The sequence below is a fragment of the Corylus avellana genome, chromosome 4 (genome assembly GCF_965113065.1).
Source record: "Corylus avellana chromosome 4, dhCorAvel1.hap1.2, whole genome shotgun sequence".
NCBI classification, from domain to species: domain Eukaryota; kingdom Viridiplantae; phylum Streptophyta; class Magnoliopsida; order Fagales; family Betulaceae; genus Corylus; species Corylus avellana.
This window is the reverse complement of record NC_142493.1, coordinates 268,752-289,199: the sequence shown is the minus strand read 5'-3', so window position 1 is coordinate 289,199 and position 20,448 is coordinate 268,752. Positions and strand designations below refer to the sequence as shown.

General features: G+C 37.5%; 2 protein-coding genes across 2 annotated transcripts; both read left to right on the top strand.

Annotated features, from left to right (window-relative positions):
• Positions 1–64: 64 nt before the first annotated feature.
• On the top strand, positions 65–4,151 carry GH9A1 (glycosyl hydrolase 9A1). The gene is made up of 6 exons (XM_059589876.2): positions 65–729; positions 1,465–1,775; positions 2,158–2,619; positions 2,844–2,979; positions 3,096–3,268; positions 3,388–4,151. Exons 1-6 carry the CDS (start codon positions 357–359, stop codon positions 3,787–3,789), a joined length of 1,857 nt encoding a protein of 618 aa, XP_059445859.2. The 5' UTR covers positions 65–356; the 3' UTR covers positions 3,790–4,151.
• Positions 4,152–5,780: 1,629 nt separating this feature from the next.
• On the top strand, positions 5,781–15,882 carry MLO13 (Seven transmembrane MLO family protein). The gene is made up of 14 exons (XM_059591688.2): positions 5,781–5,900; positions 6,760–6,817; positions 6,908–7,110; positions 7,283–7,399; positions 7,570–7,618; positions 7,724–7,824; positions 14,154–14,228; positions 14,316–14,404; positions 14,497–14,546; positions 14,641–14,681; positions 14,762–15,007; positions 15,111–15,178; positions 15,295–15,355; positions 15,449–15,882. Exons 1-14 carry the CDS (start codon positions 5,781–5,783, stop codon positions 15,719–15,721), a joined length of 1,551 nt encoding a protein of 516 aa, XP_059447671.2. The 3' UTR covers positions 15,722–15,882.
• The last annotated feature ends 4,566 nt before the right edge of the window (positions 15,883–20,448 follow it).

Here is a 20,448-nt window from a genome sequence, read left to right as displayed (position 1 = left end):
CCAGCCATCCAAAATAATATTAAATAATATTATTCAATAATACCCACCATGACCCCGAGTCCCCACCCCCCTCCTCTTCCTAATTTCCTACAATAAAGCATCTGGATTCTGGAGTGACACTACTGTGTCTTGTTCCTGCTCCTCCTTGCTCTTTTGCCACATTTGCAAACATCAACTGTAATCCACATATATATTTCTTCTTCCTTACTTCTTTGTCTCAGATCTGGGCTGCTTAACTCGGTTGGTCTCCTGCGTTTGTGGCGTGGAGCTCAAATTCTGATGTCGGTGGAGTAATTGGGGAAGCTAAGCTCACCACTCATCAATCCGAAACTAAGAGAGATTTGACATATATAAGCATGTACGGAAGGGATCCCTGGGGTGGGCCCCTGGAGATAAACGCCGCGGACTCCGCCACAGACGACGACCGCAGCCGCAATCTGCAGGACTTGGACAGGGCGGCTCTGTCTCGGCCTCTGGACGAGACCCAGCAGAGCTGGCTGCTGGGCCCCGGCGAGCAGAAGAAGAAGAAGTACGTGGATCTGGGCTGCATCATCGTCAGCCGCAAGATCTTCGTATGGACGGTGGGCACGCTACTCGTCTCTGCCTTCTTGGCCGGCTTCATCACCCTCATCGTTAAGATGGTGCCACGCCACCACCATTCCCATCCCCCCCCTGACAACTACACCCTCGCCCTCCACAAGGCTCTCATGTTCTTCAACGCCCAACGATGTAACTTTCCTTACTTTCCTTTTGCTCTTTCATTTTAGATCTGCTTTTATTCTCTCGTGTCATTCTAACCCACGTTCGTAATTTTGTTAGATTGCTTCCTGTGGGTTTCCTTGTCTTGAGTTATTTCCATTTCTTTTCCATTTATCCATCTATTTCCATTTTATCATTTGAAAGTACCCATCACTAAACCTACTGAATCAGTCAAAGTCATCTCTTTTCATCTGTTTCTCTTCGGTTTCTCTGAATCTGACCTGTTTCCACGATTAAGTTCACGTGTATACATTTAATTATTATTATTTTTTGGATGAATGATATAAAAATTACAGACAGAACAAAAGAAAAGGAGCGACTTTGATCAAGTCTTTCCCTCTTCGTTTTTCTGATGTTTATGTTTTTTATATATAGTGTTCAATCAAACCTATACACCAACAGTTCACGTAGCGACTGGAACTGAATTTTTTAACATTTAGGAAGCGACGAGGGAAACATCGAGAAAGCTCAGTGCAGTTTTAATAGTTTATATTACTTTCCGTTTTTGGTGATCCAAATGAAAGATTAAGAACTTCAGATCGTTTATTTATTTCCCACTTCCTAAGTTTTCTCGGTAAACCAAACACAGCCCCGGAATAACGGTTTATCAATCAAGAAAACAGCATCATTCTCTTAATCTTTGTCCTCACCATCAAGACTCTCTTACATTTGTTTTCTGCGTTTTTTTTTACTTGATAATTGCAGCTGGGAAACTACCTAAGCATAATAATGTCTCTTGGAGAGGTAGCTCCTGTCTGGATGATGGCAAGGCCGAAAATTCCCCTATTTACAAAGATCTGGTGGGTGGCTATTATGATGCTGGAGATGCTATCAAGTTCAATTTCCCTTCATCGTTTGCCATGACCATGTTGAGCTGGAGTGTAATTGAATACAGTGCGAAATATGAGGCTTCTGGGGAGCTCAACCACATCAAAGAGATAATTAAATGGGGGACTGATTACTTTCTCAAGACATTCAATAATTCTGCTGATACCATAGATAGGATTGTTGCACAGGTAGAGCTATATACTTGGTCATTTCATTTGTTAGCGTTAACTGCTTATGGTTGGTCTTTCTACATTTCTGGATATTTAGGAGAATAAGCTGGTTTCCTTAAAAATTGGCTTCAGGAAAAAGAAAAGGCCTTGCAGGATTGATGTTTACAGCTTAGTTTGACTTTAATGTGGTTAATATTTTGATTCTATAATGTGAAAGATGGACTTTCTTTTCACTTTCTATTTTCCGATTCAAAATATTAAGAGCTTGTATCTAGCCAGTGTCTTGGCTATTGCTGTGTAGAGTTTCAAGTGATCATTCGTCAAAATGTAATTGAAGTTTGTCTTTGGATCTCGTGTAGAGTATGTGGTTAATTTATGGTTTGCACCTCATTGTTGACAGGTTGGGTCAGGGGATACTTCTGGGGGGAGTACAACTCCTAATGATCATTATTGCTGGATGCGTCCTGAGGACATTGATTACAAACGACCTGTGAGTGAATGTCACAGCTGCTCAGATCTCGGTGCAGAAATGGCTGCTGCTCTAGCTGCTGCATCCATTGTTTTTAAAGACAACAAGGTGTATTCACAAAAACTTGTCCATGGAGCCAGGACACTCTTCAAGTTTGCAAGGGATCAGAGGGGCAGATACAGTGTTGGTGGTTCCGAAGCTGCAACTTTCTATAATTCCACTAGTTACTGGGATGAGTTCGTATGGGGTGGAGCTTGGTTGTATTATGCAACTGGAAATTCCTCCTATCTTCAGCTTGCGACTACACGTGGTCTTGCAAAACATGCAGGTGCTTTTTGGGGAGGCCCTGATTATGGTGTGCTGAGCTGGGACAACAAGCTTGCTGGTGCTCAGGTAACTTTGTATTGTTTGATGTTACCTTGGTATAGTTATAATGTTTCTGATTATGGTAATATAATTCGTATGTTTAGAGGACCAAGTTTACTAGTTTCTGGGTGCCTTTGATTTTTTTCTTTGATGTATAAGCTCATTGAGTTAAGAACTTTACAATCTTAATTACTTTAGAGATCTCTGGCCACATGTTCATTTCTGACATGACCTTGTTATCTTGTATTTAGGTGCTTCTAAGCCGATTGCGGTTGTTCTTGAGCCCCGGATATCCATATGAGGATATTTTAAGTACATTCCACAATCAGACTAACATCATTATGTGCTCTTATCTACCCATTTTCACTACCTTTAATAGAACCAAAGGTACATTACCTCCTACTTCATTGATCTTATATCTGTGTAGTGAACTCCATTGATGTTATATTGTTCCATATCTAGTTTTATGTATGTCACTCTGATTTTTTGGATACCTTTTGCAGGGGGCTTGATTCAGCTAAACCATGGAAGGCCTCAACCTCTTCAATATGTAGTCAATGCAGCCTTTTTAGCTACTCTGTACAGTGACTATCTCGATGCTGCAGATACACCTGGGTGGTATTGTGGACCCAATTTCTATTCAACTGATGTCTTGCGTGAATTTGCCAAAACACAGGTGCGTGATGAATCCCCTCAGCAAGGTAGCCTAGGGGACTTGAATCTGCTCACATGATAATAAGTTACTGCTGATACATGATGTTGATTTACTTCATCTTTTACTGTGGTGTTCCGCAGATTGATTACATCCTCGGCAAGAATCCTCGGAAGATGAGCTACATCGTTGGTTTTGGTAATCATTACCCAAGACACACCCACCATAGAGGCGCATCTATCCCTAAGAATAAGATCAAGTATAACTGTAAAGGAGGATGGAAATGGAGGGACAGTTCAAAGCCAAACCCAAATACACTTGTTGGAGCTATGGTTGCTGGCCCTGACAAGCATGATGGTTTCCATGATGTTCGTACAAACTACAATTACACGGAGCCAACTCTTGCAGGCAATGCCGGTTTAGTTGCGGCACTTGTGGCTTTGTCGGGTGACAGGACTACTGGGATTGACAAGAACACTATTTTCTCTGCGGTTCCCCCCATGTTTCCAACTCCACCCCCACCTCCGGCACCTTGGAAACCATGAGATGCTGTGTTGGTGCTCATCTTTGTCTGTCAAGTATGCTGTATGACTATGGATAGATGAGTTTGGTGAAGTAATAGTGTTGGAATTTGAATCTCCAAGGTAAAGGTAAATGCAAAGATGAGGAAGTAGATACCCTTAAGGAAGAAAGCAACGGACAAACTTCCTAAAGATAAAGGGCTGGGGCCATGTTAAGGATTCAAGACTAGCATTAAGAATTGCTCACTGGTATTTGGGACTGCCTCTTTGTGTGGGATGTTGTGATATATGTAGTATGTATGTATGAAACCATCACGTATTCTTTAAACAGAAAATTTAACAGTTTGAGATTGGTTGACTAATAATTTCCATTTTAAGTCCTACAATTACCTGATTGCATAGGTATTTTTTTTATTCAATTTTTTATATATTTGAAAATTTTCCTATAATTTATATATTATACTTTGTTGGAAACAAAACTCTCGACAACGCTCTGATTAGATTAAATAGGAGAGAAATTAAAAAGGAGACAACAACCATCCTCGTATTGCCCAGCATGCTATGTTAGCAATTGTCTTTTGGTGAAAGATTGATTGACCCTATTATTAGAGAGCTCTTCGGTTCTTAGAAAAGATGTTTTGGTGGACCACTCATATATAGTAGCATCAACTGGTCTCTGTTGTTTTATATTTTACTAGTCGTTAAAGTCTTCTGGGTGAATGTGTTGCGGAGAAAATGTCACATTTCACCCTCCAGATTGTCTTTTGCGTTTCCGCTGGCTGTAGAATTGTTCACCATAAATGTATTTACCACACTGAGATGGAATAGTTTTAGTAACTTGGGTCCACAGAGAAGCCCATTTTCAGTAGGAGTGGGCAGATTAATCGGTTACCGATTACCGGCCGTGTACTGGTTTCGACCGAACCGATATTAACCGTAACCAATATACTGATATTCTTATCGGTTAAACTTTTTATACCGGTATGCTTATCGGTTCGGTTAAATTTCATATCGGTTAACCGTTTAACCGATATAAACCTTTAAGTAGGGATGCCAAAACGACGTAGTTTTGAGATTATATATATACCTATGTAACCTTATCTTAATTTGGGTTTGAGTAGGTTTGATTGATTTTTTAGTGATGGTATTGGATGAGATTTCTTTGCCTTTGGTGAAAGTATTTTTCATTAACTAGTTTTGTTAGTCTAATTAGCATTCATTATGTTAATTAGTCAATTTGCTTTGGAAAAATGTATTTTATAATATAAAAAAAAGTTGTGGTGGATCAATATAAAAAAACTTTAATTTTTAGCCAAAAAATCAAATATTTGGGTCGCAACAAAAAGTATTTGGACTCTAAAACAACTCATTTTTAATAAGTTATTTTAGTCCAACATAAAGTATTTGGGCTCTCAAAAGTCAAAAAAACTCATTTTTGGCCCAATAAAATAAATCAATATAAAGTGCACGACTAAACCGGTTAACCGGTTTGACTTTGTACCATTATAACCGATAATTTCGGTTAAAATTCTTATTGGTTCAGTATCGGTTAGTAAACCGTTTAACAAAAAATTATCGGTTAATAACCGATAAGAGCCAAAACCGGACCGTTTTGATCGATACCCAGGCTTAATTTTCAGAAAGGTTCTTGCCACACGGCTAAGAATAATAGGGATAAATTCCTTAATGCCGTTGGTTGCTAGGGTCAAGTAATTCCTTTCGAGAAAGTTGTTCTGCGTTGTTAATCACACTTGTCAATGTTGGTGGGTGGGTTAGATGACAAGAATTAAATTAGGAGCTTGGTTGGTACTTTTCCCCTTTCAATTGTGCAGATTCTGTGCGTTACTTAAAATGGTCACCATGAATGAATCTGACTTGACTTTATTATCAAGTTTGCGTCCCTCATGTATTCTTCTCCCATTAGCTTTTACATATTCTTTGCCCCCCCACCTCAACCATCTATTCTATTTATACAAAGTTAACCAGGATCTTGTTGTCAACTGCATTACCAAGATATGGAAGCAGAACGCAGCAGCTCCTTAGAGTTTACACCAACATGGATAGTTGCCATTGTCTGCTTCATTATTGTTTTCTTATCTTTTTCCGCTGAGCGCGGTCTTCATCGACTTGGGAAGGTATGCCAACTGTTGTGTCTCATTATTACTTTGCTGGGCTTCTCCATCTTCATTTTTTCATCTTTTTTCTGGCCTTGGCTGGGAATAATTAGTCAATTTTGTCTCATTTCTAGGCTGCTGTAATCCAGCTTCCTTTATTCATGGTCAAATTTGACAATGACAGCCCAACTTGAACTTCCTCGAATTTGACCAAATATGTGGTCGCATTCTAACCCCAAAAAGTTCTTTTCTTGCTACCTGCTTTCAGGGGAAGCTTGGGAATCACTGTAATCTGAGAAAAGAAGTTAATATAAAATTTAACTTGCTTCAGTGATCATCCAATATGGTGGATCAAGTTTTTACTCTAGTGATGGGTCTCACTGAATCTCGTTGTTAGTTCTGAATGAATTAAACATGAGTTGTTTTTGTACAGAAGCTAGAGCTTGTTCTGTTTTGTCGTAAATAAGTTTTGTAAGTTGTTGGTGATAGTCAGTGGTAATGTGAGTGCATTGAAAAAATACTCGATTGGCTAACATAAACACCTCTCTTGTGATATCTTTTAAAAATATTATAATATAAAACTGGTAGCTTTTTGTCAAGACCAGGGAGGAGGAACAATTTGAATGCTAAATGAATGATACTAGGGAGGAACAATTTGAAAGCAAAAGCAGAGGCAAATCATATGATGATAGAGGTATAGGAAACATTTTTAGGATTGTCAAGGAGCATGTCAAATTTTGAATTGCTCAAAGGTTATGAATGCTTCAGGTCGCATAGGTTAAGTGAGATTTTATGTGTGACTAAGAAACCATGAAAGTTTATGCATAATGGGAGAATCTTTAAGTAGTTTGCTGTTTGTTTTTTTGGTTTCCCAATTCAGTTATTGGAGCATAAGGATCAATATCAACTATATCAAGCCTTACAAAAATTAAAGGAAGGTTTGCAACGTCCCTAGACAGACTGTTTTCATCTTTTATAATTGAATTTTTATTTTATTTTCTAAGCCTGCTCCTGATGTTTGTTTACAGAGCTGATGCTTCTAGGGTTCATTTCCCTTCTATTAACGGTGTTTCAAGGTTTAATAAGTCGCATATGCGTACCAAGTCATCTTACATCTTCCATGCTTCCATGCAAGAGGGACACTGGTTCCGAGCATTACTCTCATCTAAATACAAACAATCGACGAAGGCTTTTGTCTGAAGAGGCTAATTCAGGGCAATGCCTACGCGAGGTATATTCTAATGTTTTCATATTCTGAAGATGCTTGAAATTATTATTTAGTCAATGACGATGTTATACATATATATAAGTACATGTGTGGAAAAGAAAATGAAGAATATATAGATGCTGATATTCAATTGCTTTAAAGTTATATCTCTGTTTTTCTTTTCCTCCCTACTCAGGGAAAGGTTCCATTGTTATCATTGGAAGCATTACACCAGCTGCACATTTTCATCTTTGTACTGGCAGTAGTTCATGTGATCTTCTGTGTCACTACCATGTTTCTTGGCGGAGCCAGGGTAATGTATTGATGCCTCTTAACTTCAGAGTCCTTTATAAATAGTTTTGTTTTTTGGTTACATTTTCTTCAGTTATATATATATATATATATCTTCTCCCTTTGTGGCATCATTTACAAGTTATTAGGCGATGTGTGTCATAATTTATAGTTTTTCTGTTACATATGTAGATACGCCAGTGGAAGCTCTGGGAGGAATCAATTTTAAAATCAGTGAAGGGTAATGTGAACCTGAATTTGTAAAATGCCTTGCATGATACTATTTAGCTAATTAAAGTATTTTGGTCTAATCGGGATGTATGCATGAATTTATTCTTTTGTGCAGATCCAACAAGGAGCAACAGCACTCCTGCTCCTGACTACCACGAGATCTTCAAACTACGTGCATCTGGATACTGGAGACAGGCAGCTATTGTTAGTTGGATGGTGAGTTTTTGAACCTATCTATGAAAATTGTATTGAAATTCTTAAAATATCAATCTTGAGGTACCTGAATTTATCCCTAAATTAGTTACAAAAATCTCGATTGATGCAAAAATTTGCAGTTATTTCTTCATGAATTGCAACGAAATACATGATTAAACATATTTTGTGTATTTTCTTAGCATGACTAATATCTAAATCATAGTTTTTTTCTTTACATTATTAAACAATATCTTTGAAAATTCTAAATACGACTCCAAACGACACCTATTTAAATGTCTAGGTGATTCACAAATATTAAGCGGAATAAGATCTGACCTAACAATCAATAATCAACCAAATACAGATATGTAATGAAAATCAAGAACACAGATATTTGGTTACGAAGAGGAAACCATTTAGAGAACTCTCTAAATGTAAAACCTCTCCGGGGCAGCCAAACCCAGGAAATCAATCTACTATAAGAAGAATAAGGAATACAAGAAGAATTACAAAACCTTTGCAATCTACTCTTCCTTGTACACGACAAGCGACCCACTTGACTTCTACCGCAGTAGCCCTTTCCAGAACATCTGGCACAATTCTTCTATAAGATTTCCTTTCATCGGAACTCCGATTGGCTTCACGTATTTAATCCCTTCTCAAATAAGCTAGAACAATATCTCTCTCTAAGCTCTCTGATTTTGCTCTCCAAAAATACGTAGGTTACAATGGCAAACTCCCGTAGCTTAAATAGAAAAATACACAACATAATACTGCCGTGTCCGGACATGGCTGATCTGAGGTCCGGACATGGCTAGGTTTACTTATTCGTAACCTAGTGATGTCCGGACCTTCAATTCGTATGTCCGGACATCTCAACAAACAAGTGTTCTCTGGAACTGAGGTCCGGACCCAACATCTGGAGGTCCGGACATCTCCTTCAAACTTCACGTTCTGGATATCAGGTCCGGACCCAGCGTCTGGAGGTCCGGACCTGCCTCATCAAGCTTTGCTTCTGGAAATGGGGTCCGGACCCGACTTCTGGAGGTCCGGACCCGGACTGTCCAGTCTTCATCAACAACTCCGATCGATGGGCGTTTGTGGTCCGATTGAGCTGAAATTTTGCAGGAACGTTCATAACACATGAATCTACATTATGAACGGTGGAGATTGGATTCTGAGCATTCTATATCAGTGTTTGAGCCGTGAACAGTAGCATCTGCATTTTGGAACTGAATTAAGCCAATACAAGAACTAACAAACTCCTCCTTTGGCAATTCAGTGACAAAACCAAAATGTCGAGCCAATCCCATCATCTCCCCATATTTACTCTCCCTTTTTGTCACAGAATGACAAAAGGTCTTCATGTTTCCTGAAACACTTCACAAAATACATCAAGGCATATGTGGAACAAGAAGACATAAATAAAACTCATGAAAAAAAATGATGCGTGATTATAAAGAAACATCAGCAAAACTCCCCCTCAATGTATGACTCAATTAACAACAGGAAACTGGAAATGCAAAGCATGTTTCTCCCCCTTTAAAAGTTAAATGAACACACATGATAACACATCAATGACTCATGTATTGCATAATGAATATCCAAAAGCTTTCCTTTTTTTTTTTCTTTTTTTTTTTTTTAAAAAAAAAAACAAAACACCAAAGAAAACTTGTATAGATAAGCAATAGATCATGCATGCTTGTATGAATATCTGAACAATTCGGAGTGATCAACAAGCTACACTTACACCGTAAATGTACCATATGCATGACACAACCTTGGTCTGTGAATGCAGTCAAGTAGGCAATAATCAGAAATCTCATGTGATGGTGTAGTGTGTGAGTACTCCCATTAACTAAGATTTCATCAATGAAAAGTAAATCTAGGCAGACATTTTGTAAAGGAAGACCAGCAGTCTGATTCAAACCACAGTAAAACCTTATAATGTTAGGACCTAGATTCCCTCATCCGATACACTCCCCCTGAGACTGATCATTTTCTTTTACCATGTCCTTTAGTAATCATCTATTTCCGCAATGATTTGATCACTGATTCTTTCTTTAGGGACAGACAGAAGCAAAATGAAATCATCTGAGCTTATTTTATGCCCCTTTTTTTTTTTTTTTTTTTTTTTTTGGAAAATGGTGGAATTTCTTGGAGCTAGGTTCAACTAACGAGTTGGTCAAGTGGCAAGATTCTACACTGCCTATCTTCCAAACAAAATGTTTTCTCCAAATTTCCAAACATATAACAAAAATCTAAACCTAATGGGGGCAAAAAGTGCACAATTTCGAACATGAGAAAAACTGACTCTTACTCCTTTAACAGTCTTCAGAAAAACAAAGTATATCAGAAACATATGGAGCAATAGATGTAAATTGCAGAAATATTGACCCCACTCATATGTAAAATATTCATTTGAGCACAAGACATGAGAAACTGAGTATCTAACAATTAAAACAATCTAAAAGAATAAAAAATAATCAAAGAAAATAAAAACAAAGCAAACAAAAATTAAGAAAAAAAATGCCCTAGAACAGCTATAGACAAATATCAATATGCTCAATTTCTAGGCATGGTCTATGTGCCCACCTAATCTAGGTGAGTCCATTACCACTCCCCCTCAATGGGTGAATGGTATTAATCTTCTTGACCCAAACTTTCTTCACATCAGGGACAACTGTGTGACTCTTATCCAAGACATCTAACCGTGTTACTACGTCTCTCATCATGTTGAATAATTTCTCATAACTATTTCTAGAATGGAAATATTCTCTTTTAGGCTCATGATTGTTAAGCTGAAAACACTTAGGACGAATATGTCCAATCTTACCACAGTTATGACACGTAGGAATAAACCTTTGAGAAGGTTGGTTCCTTAACATGTGCATACTTCTCGACTTAGAACTAGACATATAGGAATCAGTTAGAGTTCCCTTACCTTTTCCATCTTTGAAAATTTGAGGAGAAATTACCTTCTTTTCAGCCAAGCTATCTTCTTTGTTCACTGGTTTCACAAAAATCATCTTTGAAGAAGAAGCAACATTAGTAGATAAAATAGCAGATTTATCAAAACCCAATCCAGTTCTATCAAACGAATGTTTCTGATTATGTAGCATTTGATTTAGCTTTTCACTAGAGAATTTTGTTAAATGATTCTTTGATTCATTCAGTTCATTCTCTAAGGATTTCACTTTGGCAATTAGCATTTGATTTTCAGACATCAAAGTATTATGAGTAGCAAGAGAATCAGTTAAGGTGACAGAAAGTTGATCATTTTCAAGATTAACCTCATTGAGTTTCTTCAATTGCTGCTTATTCAGCTTTTTCAGTTTAGTGTATTCCACAAAGAGATTATTATAAGCATTTTGCAAATCATCTTCTTCTTCCGAATCATTATCGGACACACCTTGTTTGTCTTGAGAATTACACTCACTATTCTCATGCTCACTCTCATAACTAACTCCAAATGCTAAGTAATTAACTCCTTGTTCAGCATCGTCCTTGTCTGACTCATCACTTTGAGTCACATTAAATGCCTTGCCATTTGACTTTCTCAAGTTAGCACAGTCAACACGAATGTGTCCATGTCCTCCACATTCGTGACACTTGATACCTTTAGGTGACTTTCCTTTCTCAACATTCTCATTTCTAGATTTCTCAGAAAATTGTGAATTGCTATTTCTAAGATTTCCTTTCTTGGCTCTAAAGAATTTCCTAAACTTCTTAGCAAACATAGCAATTTCTTCCTCATTTCCAGAATCCTCATCAGATGAACCACAAGAGTCAACCTTAACATTTTTTGCCTTAAGAGCAATATTTTTGGTGTTCTTGTGTTTAGGAAGAATTAGCTCAAAGGTTTGAAGGGAACCTACAAGTTCTTCTACTCTCATAGTATCTACGTCCTTACTCTGTTGTATAGCAGCAATTTGGGGAATAAACCTCTCAGGCAAAGATCTTAAGATTTTTTTCACCACTTTAGCATCATCCATTTTCTTTCCCAAATTAATGGTAGAGTTTCTAATGGCACTAAGCTTTGAATAGAATTCATCAAAAGTTTCATCTTCCTGCATTCTAATCTCCTCAAACTGAGAAACCAACATTTGAATTTTTGAAGTTCTAACAACCTTAGTTCCTTCATGTGTGATTTCTAAAGTTTCCCAGGCTTCCTTAGCTATTTCACATCTAGAAATTCTAGAAAATTCCTCATTTGAAACAGAGATGTAAATAGCATTTATAGCTTTGTCATTCGCAGTAGCATTATTCTTTTCCTCTGTTGTCCATTCAGCTATTGCTTTTTCTGGACGTGTTCATCCAGATTCGACAATATGCCAAACATTAATGGATTTAAAATATGCTCTCATACGAATTTTCCAAAGCGTATAATTTGTTCCGTCAAAGACAGGAAGAGAATTAGGAGCAACAGTATGAGACATTTGATATGGAGTCTCGGATCACACTCAGGAAATAAATCCTTCACAGAGTGAACCCGCTCTGATACCAATTGAAAATTCTAAATACGACTCCAAACGACACCTATTTAAATGTCTAGGTGATTCACAAATATTAAGCGGAATAAGATCTGACCTAACAATCAATAATCAACCAAATACAGATATGTAATGAAAATCAAGAACACAGATATTTGGTTACGAAGAGGAAACCATTTAGAGAACTCTCTAAATGTAAAACCTCTCCGGGGCAGCCAAACCCAGGAAATCAATCCACTATAAGAAGAATAAGGAATACAAGAAGAATTACAAAACCTTTGCAATCTACTCTTCCTTGTACACGACAAGCGACTCACTTGACTTCTACCGCAGTAGCCCTTTCCAGAACATCTGGCACAATTCTTCTATAAGATTTCCTTTCATCGGAACTCCGATTGGCTTCACGTATTTAATCCCTTCTCAAATAAGCTAGAACAATATCTCTCTCTAAGCTCTCTGATTTTGCTCTCCAAAAATACGTAGGTTACAATGGCAAACTCCCGTAGCTTAAATAGAAAAATACACAACATAATACTGCCGTGTCCGGACATGGCTGATCTGAGGTCCGGACATGGCTAGGTTTACTTATTCGTAACCTAGTGATGTCCGGACCTTCAATTCGTATGTCCGGACATCTCAACAAACAAGTGTTCTCTGGAACTGAGGTCCGGACCCAACATCTGGAGGTCCGGACATCTCCTTCAAACTTCACGTTCTGGATATCAGGTCCGGACCCAGCGTCTGGAGGTCCGGACCTGCCTCATCAAGCTTTGCTTCTGGAAATGGGGTCCGGACCCGACTTCTGGAGGTCCGGACCCGAACTGTCCAGTCTTCATCAACAACTCCGATCAATGGGCGTTTGTGGTCCGATTGAGCTGAAATTTTGCAGGGACGTTCATAACACATGAATCTACATTATGAACGGTGGAGATTGGATTCTGAGCATTCTATATCAGTGTTTGAGCCGTGAACAGTAGCATCTGCATTTTGGAACTGAATTAAGCCAACACAAGAACTAACAATCTTCCTACATGTCTCTGTACTTAATAAAAAGAAATAACTCCAAAAGAAGCACAAAGAAACAGTAACACCAGTGCATTGTGTATCTTTTGAAAAGAAGGATCCCTTTGTGTCTTAATTGTCTAATTTTCTCAAGTATATGCCGTCTTTGCAACAATGATTTGAAATTCTTTTTCTTTTGTCCTAAACCATTTTAAATTTCTATATCTAAACTCTAATTTGTAATAAATGGATTCATTGGGACTTCGATGCTCCAAGCTAACAAGTCAAGCTAGCTAATCGGGGCCTTTCCAATGTACAACCAAAGGCAACAGGCAACGATTTAATGTATATGCAATAAGCAATGCTATAAAGAGTATTACAAACTAAATTTGCTGCATATGGATGGAAAAAAAAAAAAAAGAAAAAAGAAAAAAAAAAAAAAGAAAAAAAAAAAGAAAAGGTTATTATCTTTCCGTGCAACATATATGTAGCAGCTCACTATATGAGCAATTAGCAGTATCATATCATCTGAAATTTACAATATTGCATAGATACGCCCTTTGTGTACTTTAGACTAACTTCACTTAGCTCTCACATTAAGGAGGCTGGTTCATTTACATTTAAATCACCTTGCACTGTTTGGACTGTGTTATGCATGGTGATGAATATCTAAACCAAATTTTGTCTATCTCTGGATGGAACATTTAATCATTTTGCACACGGTGGTATATTTGTCTTAATTGTTTGAGTTTATAGAAGTTATCTATGATTGTAATTATATTTGGATATGAAAAGGTCGAAACATTATTTCTTATCTCTGGATGTAATTATATTTGGATGTATGTTTATTGGTAGATATCGTTCTTCAAACAGTTTTATGGCTCTATTACCAAGTCAGATTACGTTGTACTGCGACAAGCTTTCATCAAGGTCAAGTCCGCATCATTTCTATTTATAACATTTTGCATATATCCAGTTTGTTTCATATGCTATTTTCCTTTTGTTTTCTCACTGCAGGAACACTTCCCAAGTAAACCTGAATATAATTTTCACAAGTACATGGTGCGGACACTTGAAGTTGATTTCAAAAAAGTTGTTAGCATAAGGTAAGATTAGAGACATAGTTTAAATCTAATTATTCAACTATTTTCCTGTATTCAAAATTGATTTTTTACATAAATAATATTGTTTACCGTAGCTGGTACCTGTGGCTGTTTGTTGTGGTATTCTTACTGCTGAATGTGGCAGGTAATTTCCTTGGATCTTGATGTGGCAGGACCTATACATCACATTTCATAATTTCAATTTTGAACCTTACTCGTGTCTAAAAATGAACATGCAGGATGGAACTCATATTTTTGGTTATCCTTTTTGCCTTTGATCGTAAGTGGGATTAATTTAATACTGAGTTTATTTATTGAATGACATAATTGGACTAATGTTTGAGTTGTTTGGAGAGACAGCTGCTACTTTTTGTGGGCGCTAAGTTAGAGAATGTAATCTCCCGTTTGGCTCGGGAGGTATTGGAGAAGAATGTACATGACCATGAAGCACAGCAGGTCACAGAGAGGAAGAGAGACCATGAAGCAGCACGTTTGAAGCCATCGGATGAGCACTTTTGGTTTGGTCGCCCTGCCATTGTGCTTTACTTAATTCAATTCATTTTGTTTCAGAATTCATTTGAGATTGCCTTCTTCTTCTGGATCTTGGTGAGGAAATGTACATATATATCAGCCTGAATAGTTCCCAGTCAATTCGAAAGCCATGCATGCAACTGCATTTTTCACTTTCATCAAATTTACTCCTCTGCAGAGCACATACGGATTCAAATCATGCATCATTGAAAAATTGGGCTTCATCGTCACAAGACTTATTATGGGGTAATACTGAAGGGAATTAAGTGTGGAATACGGAACACATGTTAGCTAGGCATTGTTTAATTTTTGTGCATCCCATCATATTATTCACCTGCTCACATAATAACTTCCTTATGCAGTGCGGTTGTTCAAGTGCTATGCAGTTACAGCACCTTGCCTTTGTATGCTCTTGTGACCCAGGTTAGATACATGCACGTGCTTCCTTGCTAGAGTAATTGATCATAAGCTTCACCCGAAATCTGATTTTTCCCAAAATTAATATTTGCTCTGAAGGTGGGTAGCAGGTTAAAAGAAGGCATCTTTGAAGAAACTACGGGAACATCTGTGAGAATATGGGCTAAACGTTCAGGGGGTAAAAGAAAGGAGAGAGCAGAGAGTCGCCCGGCTGAAGCAAGTCAAACACAAATAAATAAAATGGCTACAGAATCACCACAAAATACTCAAATTTCGGAACAAGCAATGGTTGCGATTGAAGAAACTACGACAACAGTAGCATCTGAGCTCCCCTCCGCCTATGTAGCCCAACCACCTTTTCCAGCATCTTGACTTACTTGAGAGATATCCTACGTGGCAATTTGATTTCCGATGGCCAGTATTCAGTTCCTTAATGTACAAGGACATATAACCTTTTCAACAATAATATTGGTCGTAGTCATCACCGGTCATAAACAATAATATTGGTCCTAATTATACTCATCACCGGTCAACTTACCAGCAATTACCAACTGGATGATTTATCTGCTGGCAACTAGTTAAAGCCACAATTGGAAGTACTTGATTAATGAATTTTCATTAAAATGTAGTCTTTAAAACAAAGCCAGTACTGGTCTAATCCCAGTTGCAAAGCAAAAGTTTATCAGCACTTCTTTCTGTGAGCTGTTGTATACTCTTCTGAAAAAAGACCCTAATGTGATGTTAGGGCAGCATGGCGTAGTGGGAAGCTGATCTATAAGCACAATAATGCACAATTCTTCGGCTAATCCAAGAAAATCACAGAATTGCAGAAAAATCAATTCGTGGATGCTTTTTCCATCGAGAAAATTGAAAATACAAAGTCTTACCATCAACCGGGCAATCAAAACCTTTCTTATTGAGCTTAAATAGAAGTACGATCGTGTAACAGAATACTTCTCTAGAACAAAGAATGGAAATGGAAAAGAAAAGAATCAACTCTTTATTGAATGGAATTGGCCAATTCGAGATGGCTAATCTCCTACAGTTTTTGCCAAAATGCAAAAAAGACTCCCCTCCTTTGCACTTCACCAGCCTTTATAAGGCTTAATCAGTTGAGGCAATTCTGTTCACAGTTTTAGTTCCAACTAACTATCATATCCACACGTGCACAATCTCCTAACAAAATTACTACATTAACTACATAACAAACTTCAACTGCTCTTCCTTTCCAGCTCATCTTCAAATCTCCACTTCACTGCCTGTCTCTGTTAGGAACTTCCTGTGACATAGTCTCTCCCTTTAAAGCACCTTGCCAACAAGGTGCGGATACGACTGTTGCATGTGAAACAATTCCTCCCAAGAAGCATCATCTTCAGTTTGACCCACCCATTGAACCAAAACCTTAGTGACTGCTCTATTATCCTTCCTTTTACTTCTTTGAGCCAGAATTTTCAAAGGATCAGATAAGATAACGCCTGCATATCAACATGAGGTAATTGAGGAAGAATAGAATTCCTGCTGCCAAGCTTTAGTTTCAACTGAGAGACATGAAAAACTGGATGTATGTGAGCTGTCAATGGTAAATCCAACTCATAAGCCACCTTCCCCACTTTGCAGGTAATTGTGAAGGGTCTATAAAACCGAGGAGATAACTTCAAAGACCTTCTAATACCCACTGACTGTTGTCTATAAGGCTGCATCTGCCCCACCTCAAAAACTCTTTCAGATCTCCTTAAATTCGCATACCTTTTCATCCTCTGCTGAGCTTACTGCAAATTGTCTTTTAACCAAGACAAAATCTGCTCCTTGGAACGAAGAACTTCATCAACAGCTGCTAATCTTGTTGTCCCTGGAATATAAGTGAGCAATCGTGGAGGAGGTAAACCATAAACAGCTTCAAAGGGTGTCATTTTGCATTACAAGCAATATGGTCTTTAGTGACCAAATAAATAGCGGCGACCCCAAAGTCGCCGCTAATGAGGGGTCATTAGCGGCGACTTTTCGAAGTCGCCGCTAATGATCCCTCATTAGCGGCGACATTCGAGTCGCCGCTAATAGTAGCCACTAAAAACGAAAAATATATATTATTTAGCGGCAACAACAATAGCGGCGACTCATAGTTGCCGCTATTGACCATCATTAGCGGCGACCAAGGGGGGTCGCCGCTAATACGATCCAATCAGTGGCGACCATAAAGTCTCCGCTAATGATGGTCAATAGTGGCGACTTTACGGTTGCCGCTATTGAGTGAGAAAAAGTAATTAAAAAAATTTTAAAACCTCATTAGCGGCGACCATAAGGTCGCCGCTATTGACCATCATTAGCGGCGACCATAATGTCGCCGCTATTGAGTGGGCAATAGCGGCGACTCTTGAGAGTCGCCGCTGATGAGTGGTCAATAGCGGCAACCTTATTGGCGTCGCTATTGAGTGAGAAAAAATAATTTAAAAAAAGACTAAAAAACTCATTAGCGGCGACCATAGGGTCGCCGCTAATGAGGGTCAACAGCGGCGACTTTCTTGAGTCGCCGCTGATAAGTGGTCAATAGCGGCGACTATTGAGGGTCGCCGTTGATGAGTGGTCAATAGCGGCGACCTTATTGTCGCCGCTATTGAGTGAGAAAAAATAATTTTTTTAAAAAACTAACAAACTCATTAGCGGCGACCATAGAGTCGCCGCTAATGAGGGTCAACAGCGGCGACTCAAGGGAATCGCCGCTGATAAGTGGTCAATAGCGGCGACTTTAGGGTCGCCGCTATTGACCCCTGAAAAAAATAAATAAATAAATATTGGGGCGATGCTATTGAGTCTACATATATAATAGAAAAAAATTATTTCCCAAAAATTCACCTATGATAATATGTCATTATTTCTTTTATATTAATTATTGGTCAATTTTTTCTATTCTTATTTTATATAAAAAATAAATATTTATTTTTTTCTTTTAAATAAAACCCTAAAACAAATAAAACAAATTTTCCTATTAAATTAAAACGCTTGGAAAAATTAATTTTTTTTATATTATTATTGAAGTTTTCTATTTCTTATTCTTATTTAAATGTTTGATTGATCATGATAGGATCAAATGTTCGATCAAACATCTGATCAATCATAGTGAATTAGTTCGATTGATCGTGATAGGATCAAATGTTCGATCAAACATCCGATCGATCATAATAAATTAGTTCGATTAATCATGATAGATCAAACTTCCGATCGATCCTGGTGAATTAGTTCGATTGATCATGATATAATCAAATGATCGATCAAACATCCGATAGATCCTACTGAATTAATTCGATTGATCGGATCGTGATAGGATCAAATGTTCGATCAAACATCCAATCGATCTTATTGAATTAGTTCGATTGAACGTGATAGGATTAAACATCCGATCAATCCTAATGAATTAGTTCGATTGGTCATGATAGATCAAACATCCGGTCGAACATCCGATCGATCCTAATGAATTAGTTCGATTGATCATGGTATGATCAAATGATCGATCGAATATCCGATGGATCTTACTGAATTAATTAGATTTATCATGATAGGATCAAACGATCTATCAAACATCCAATCGATCCTATTGAATTAATTCTATTGATCGTGATAGGATCAAATGATCGATCAAACATTTGATTGATCCTAATGAATTAGTTCGATTGATCATGATAGGATCAAATGATCGATCAAACATTCGATTGATCATAGTGAATTAGTTCGATTGATCGTAATAGGATCAAATGTTCGATCAAACATCCGATCGATTCTAATGAATTAGTTCGATTAATCATGATAGATCAAACTTCTGATCGATCTTGGTGAATTAGTTCGATTGATCGTGATATAATCAAATGATCGATCAAACATCCGATAGATCCTACTGAATTAATTCGATTGATCGGATCGTGATAGGATCAAATGTTCGATCAAACATCCAATCGATCTTATTGAATTAGTTCGATTGAACGTGATAGAATCAAACATCCGATCAATCCTAATGAATTAGTTCGATTGGTCATGATAGATCAAACATCCGGTCGAGCATCCGATTGACCCTAATGAATTAGTTCGATTGATCATGATATGATCAAATGATCGATCGAATATCCGATGGATCTTACTGAATTAATTCGATTTATCATGATAGGATCAAACGATCTATCAAACATCCGATCGATCATATTGAATTAATTCTATTGATCGTGATAGGATCAAATGATCAATCAAACATTTGATTGATCCTAATGAATTAGTTCGATTGATCGTGATAGGATCAAATGATCGATTGAACATTTGATCGATCCTAGTGAATTAGTTCGATTGGTCTTGATAGGATCAAATGATCGATCGAACATCCGATCAATCCTAATGAATTAGTTCGATTGATCAAATGATTGATCGAACATCCGATCGATCCTAATGAATTAGTTCGATTGATCGTGATATGATCAAATGTTCGATCAAACATCAAATCGATCCTAGTGAATTAATTCGATTTATATATCATTATTGAAATTTTTAATTTTTGATTCTTATTTAAATGTGAAGATAAGAGCAAATATATATATATATATATAATTTCCTATATTTTTGTGTATATGAACATCCGATCGATCCTAGTAAATTAGTTTGATTGATCGTTATTTTTATTTTAATTATTGGTGAATTTTTTTTTTTTTTTTTTATTTTTTAAATGTAAGCTATTAATAAATTATAAAAAAATATCTTTTGTATTTTTCCTTGAAAATGACTTTTATACCCTTATAAATGTTATAAAATTTCAAGTTGACCCTACATTTTAAATTAAAATTACTTTTAAAAAATTAAAGTAATTAGCGGCGACTTATTGAGTGCGAAAGATAAAGCGCCAACCAGTGGCGCGGTTTCTAAAATTTTCAGACAAAAATATTCGTAAACCGCATCTTTTTTTCCCCCAACCCTCAAAACACCAAAATCCCTAACACCCCCTTTCACTCACCTCCCTCATCACTCTCCCTCTCTCGATCTCTCCCTCAAAAACACCCCCCTCTCACTCGATCTCTCTCCTGCTGCTCACCTCTCTCTCACTTCGGCGAGGTCTTTGATTGGCCACC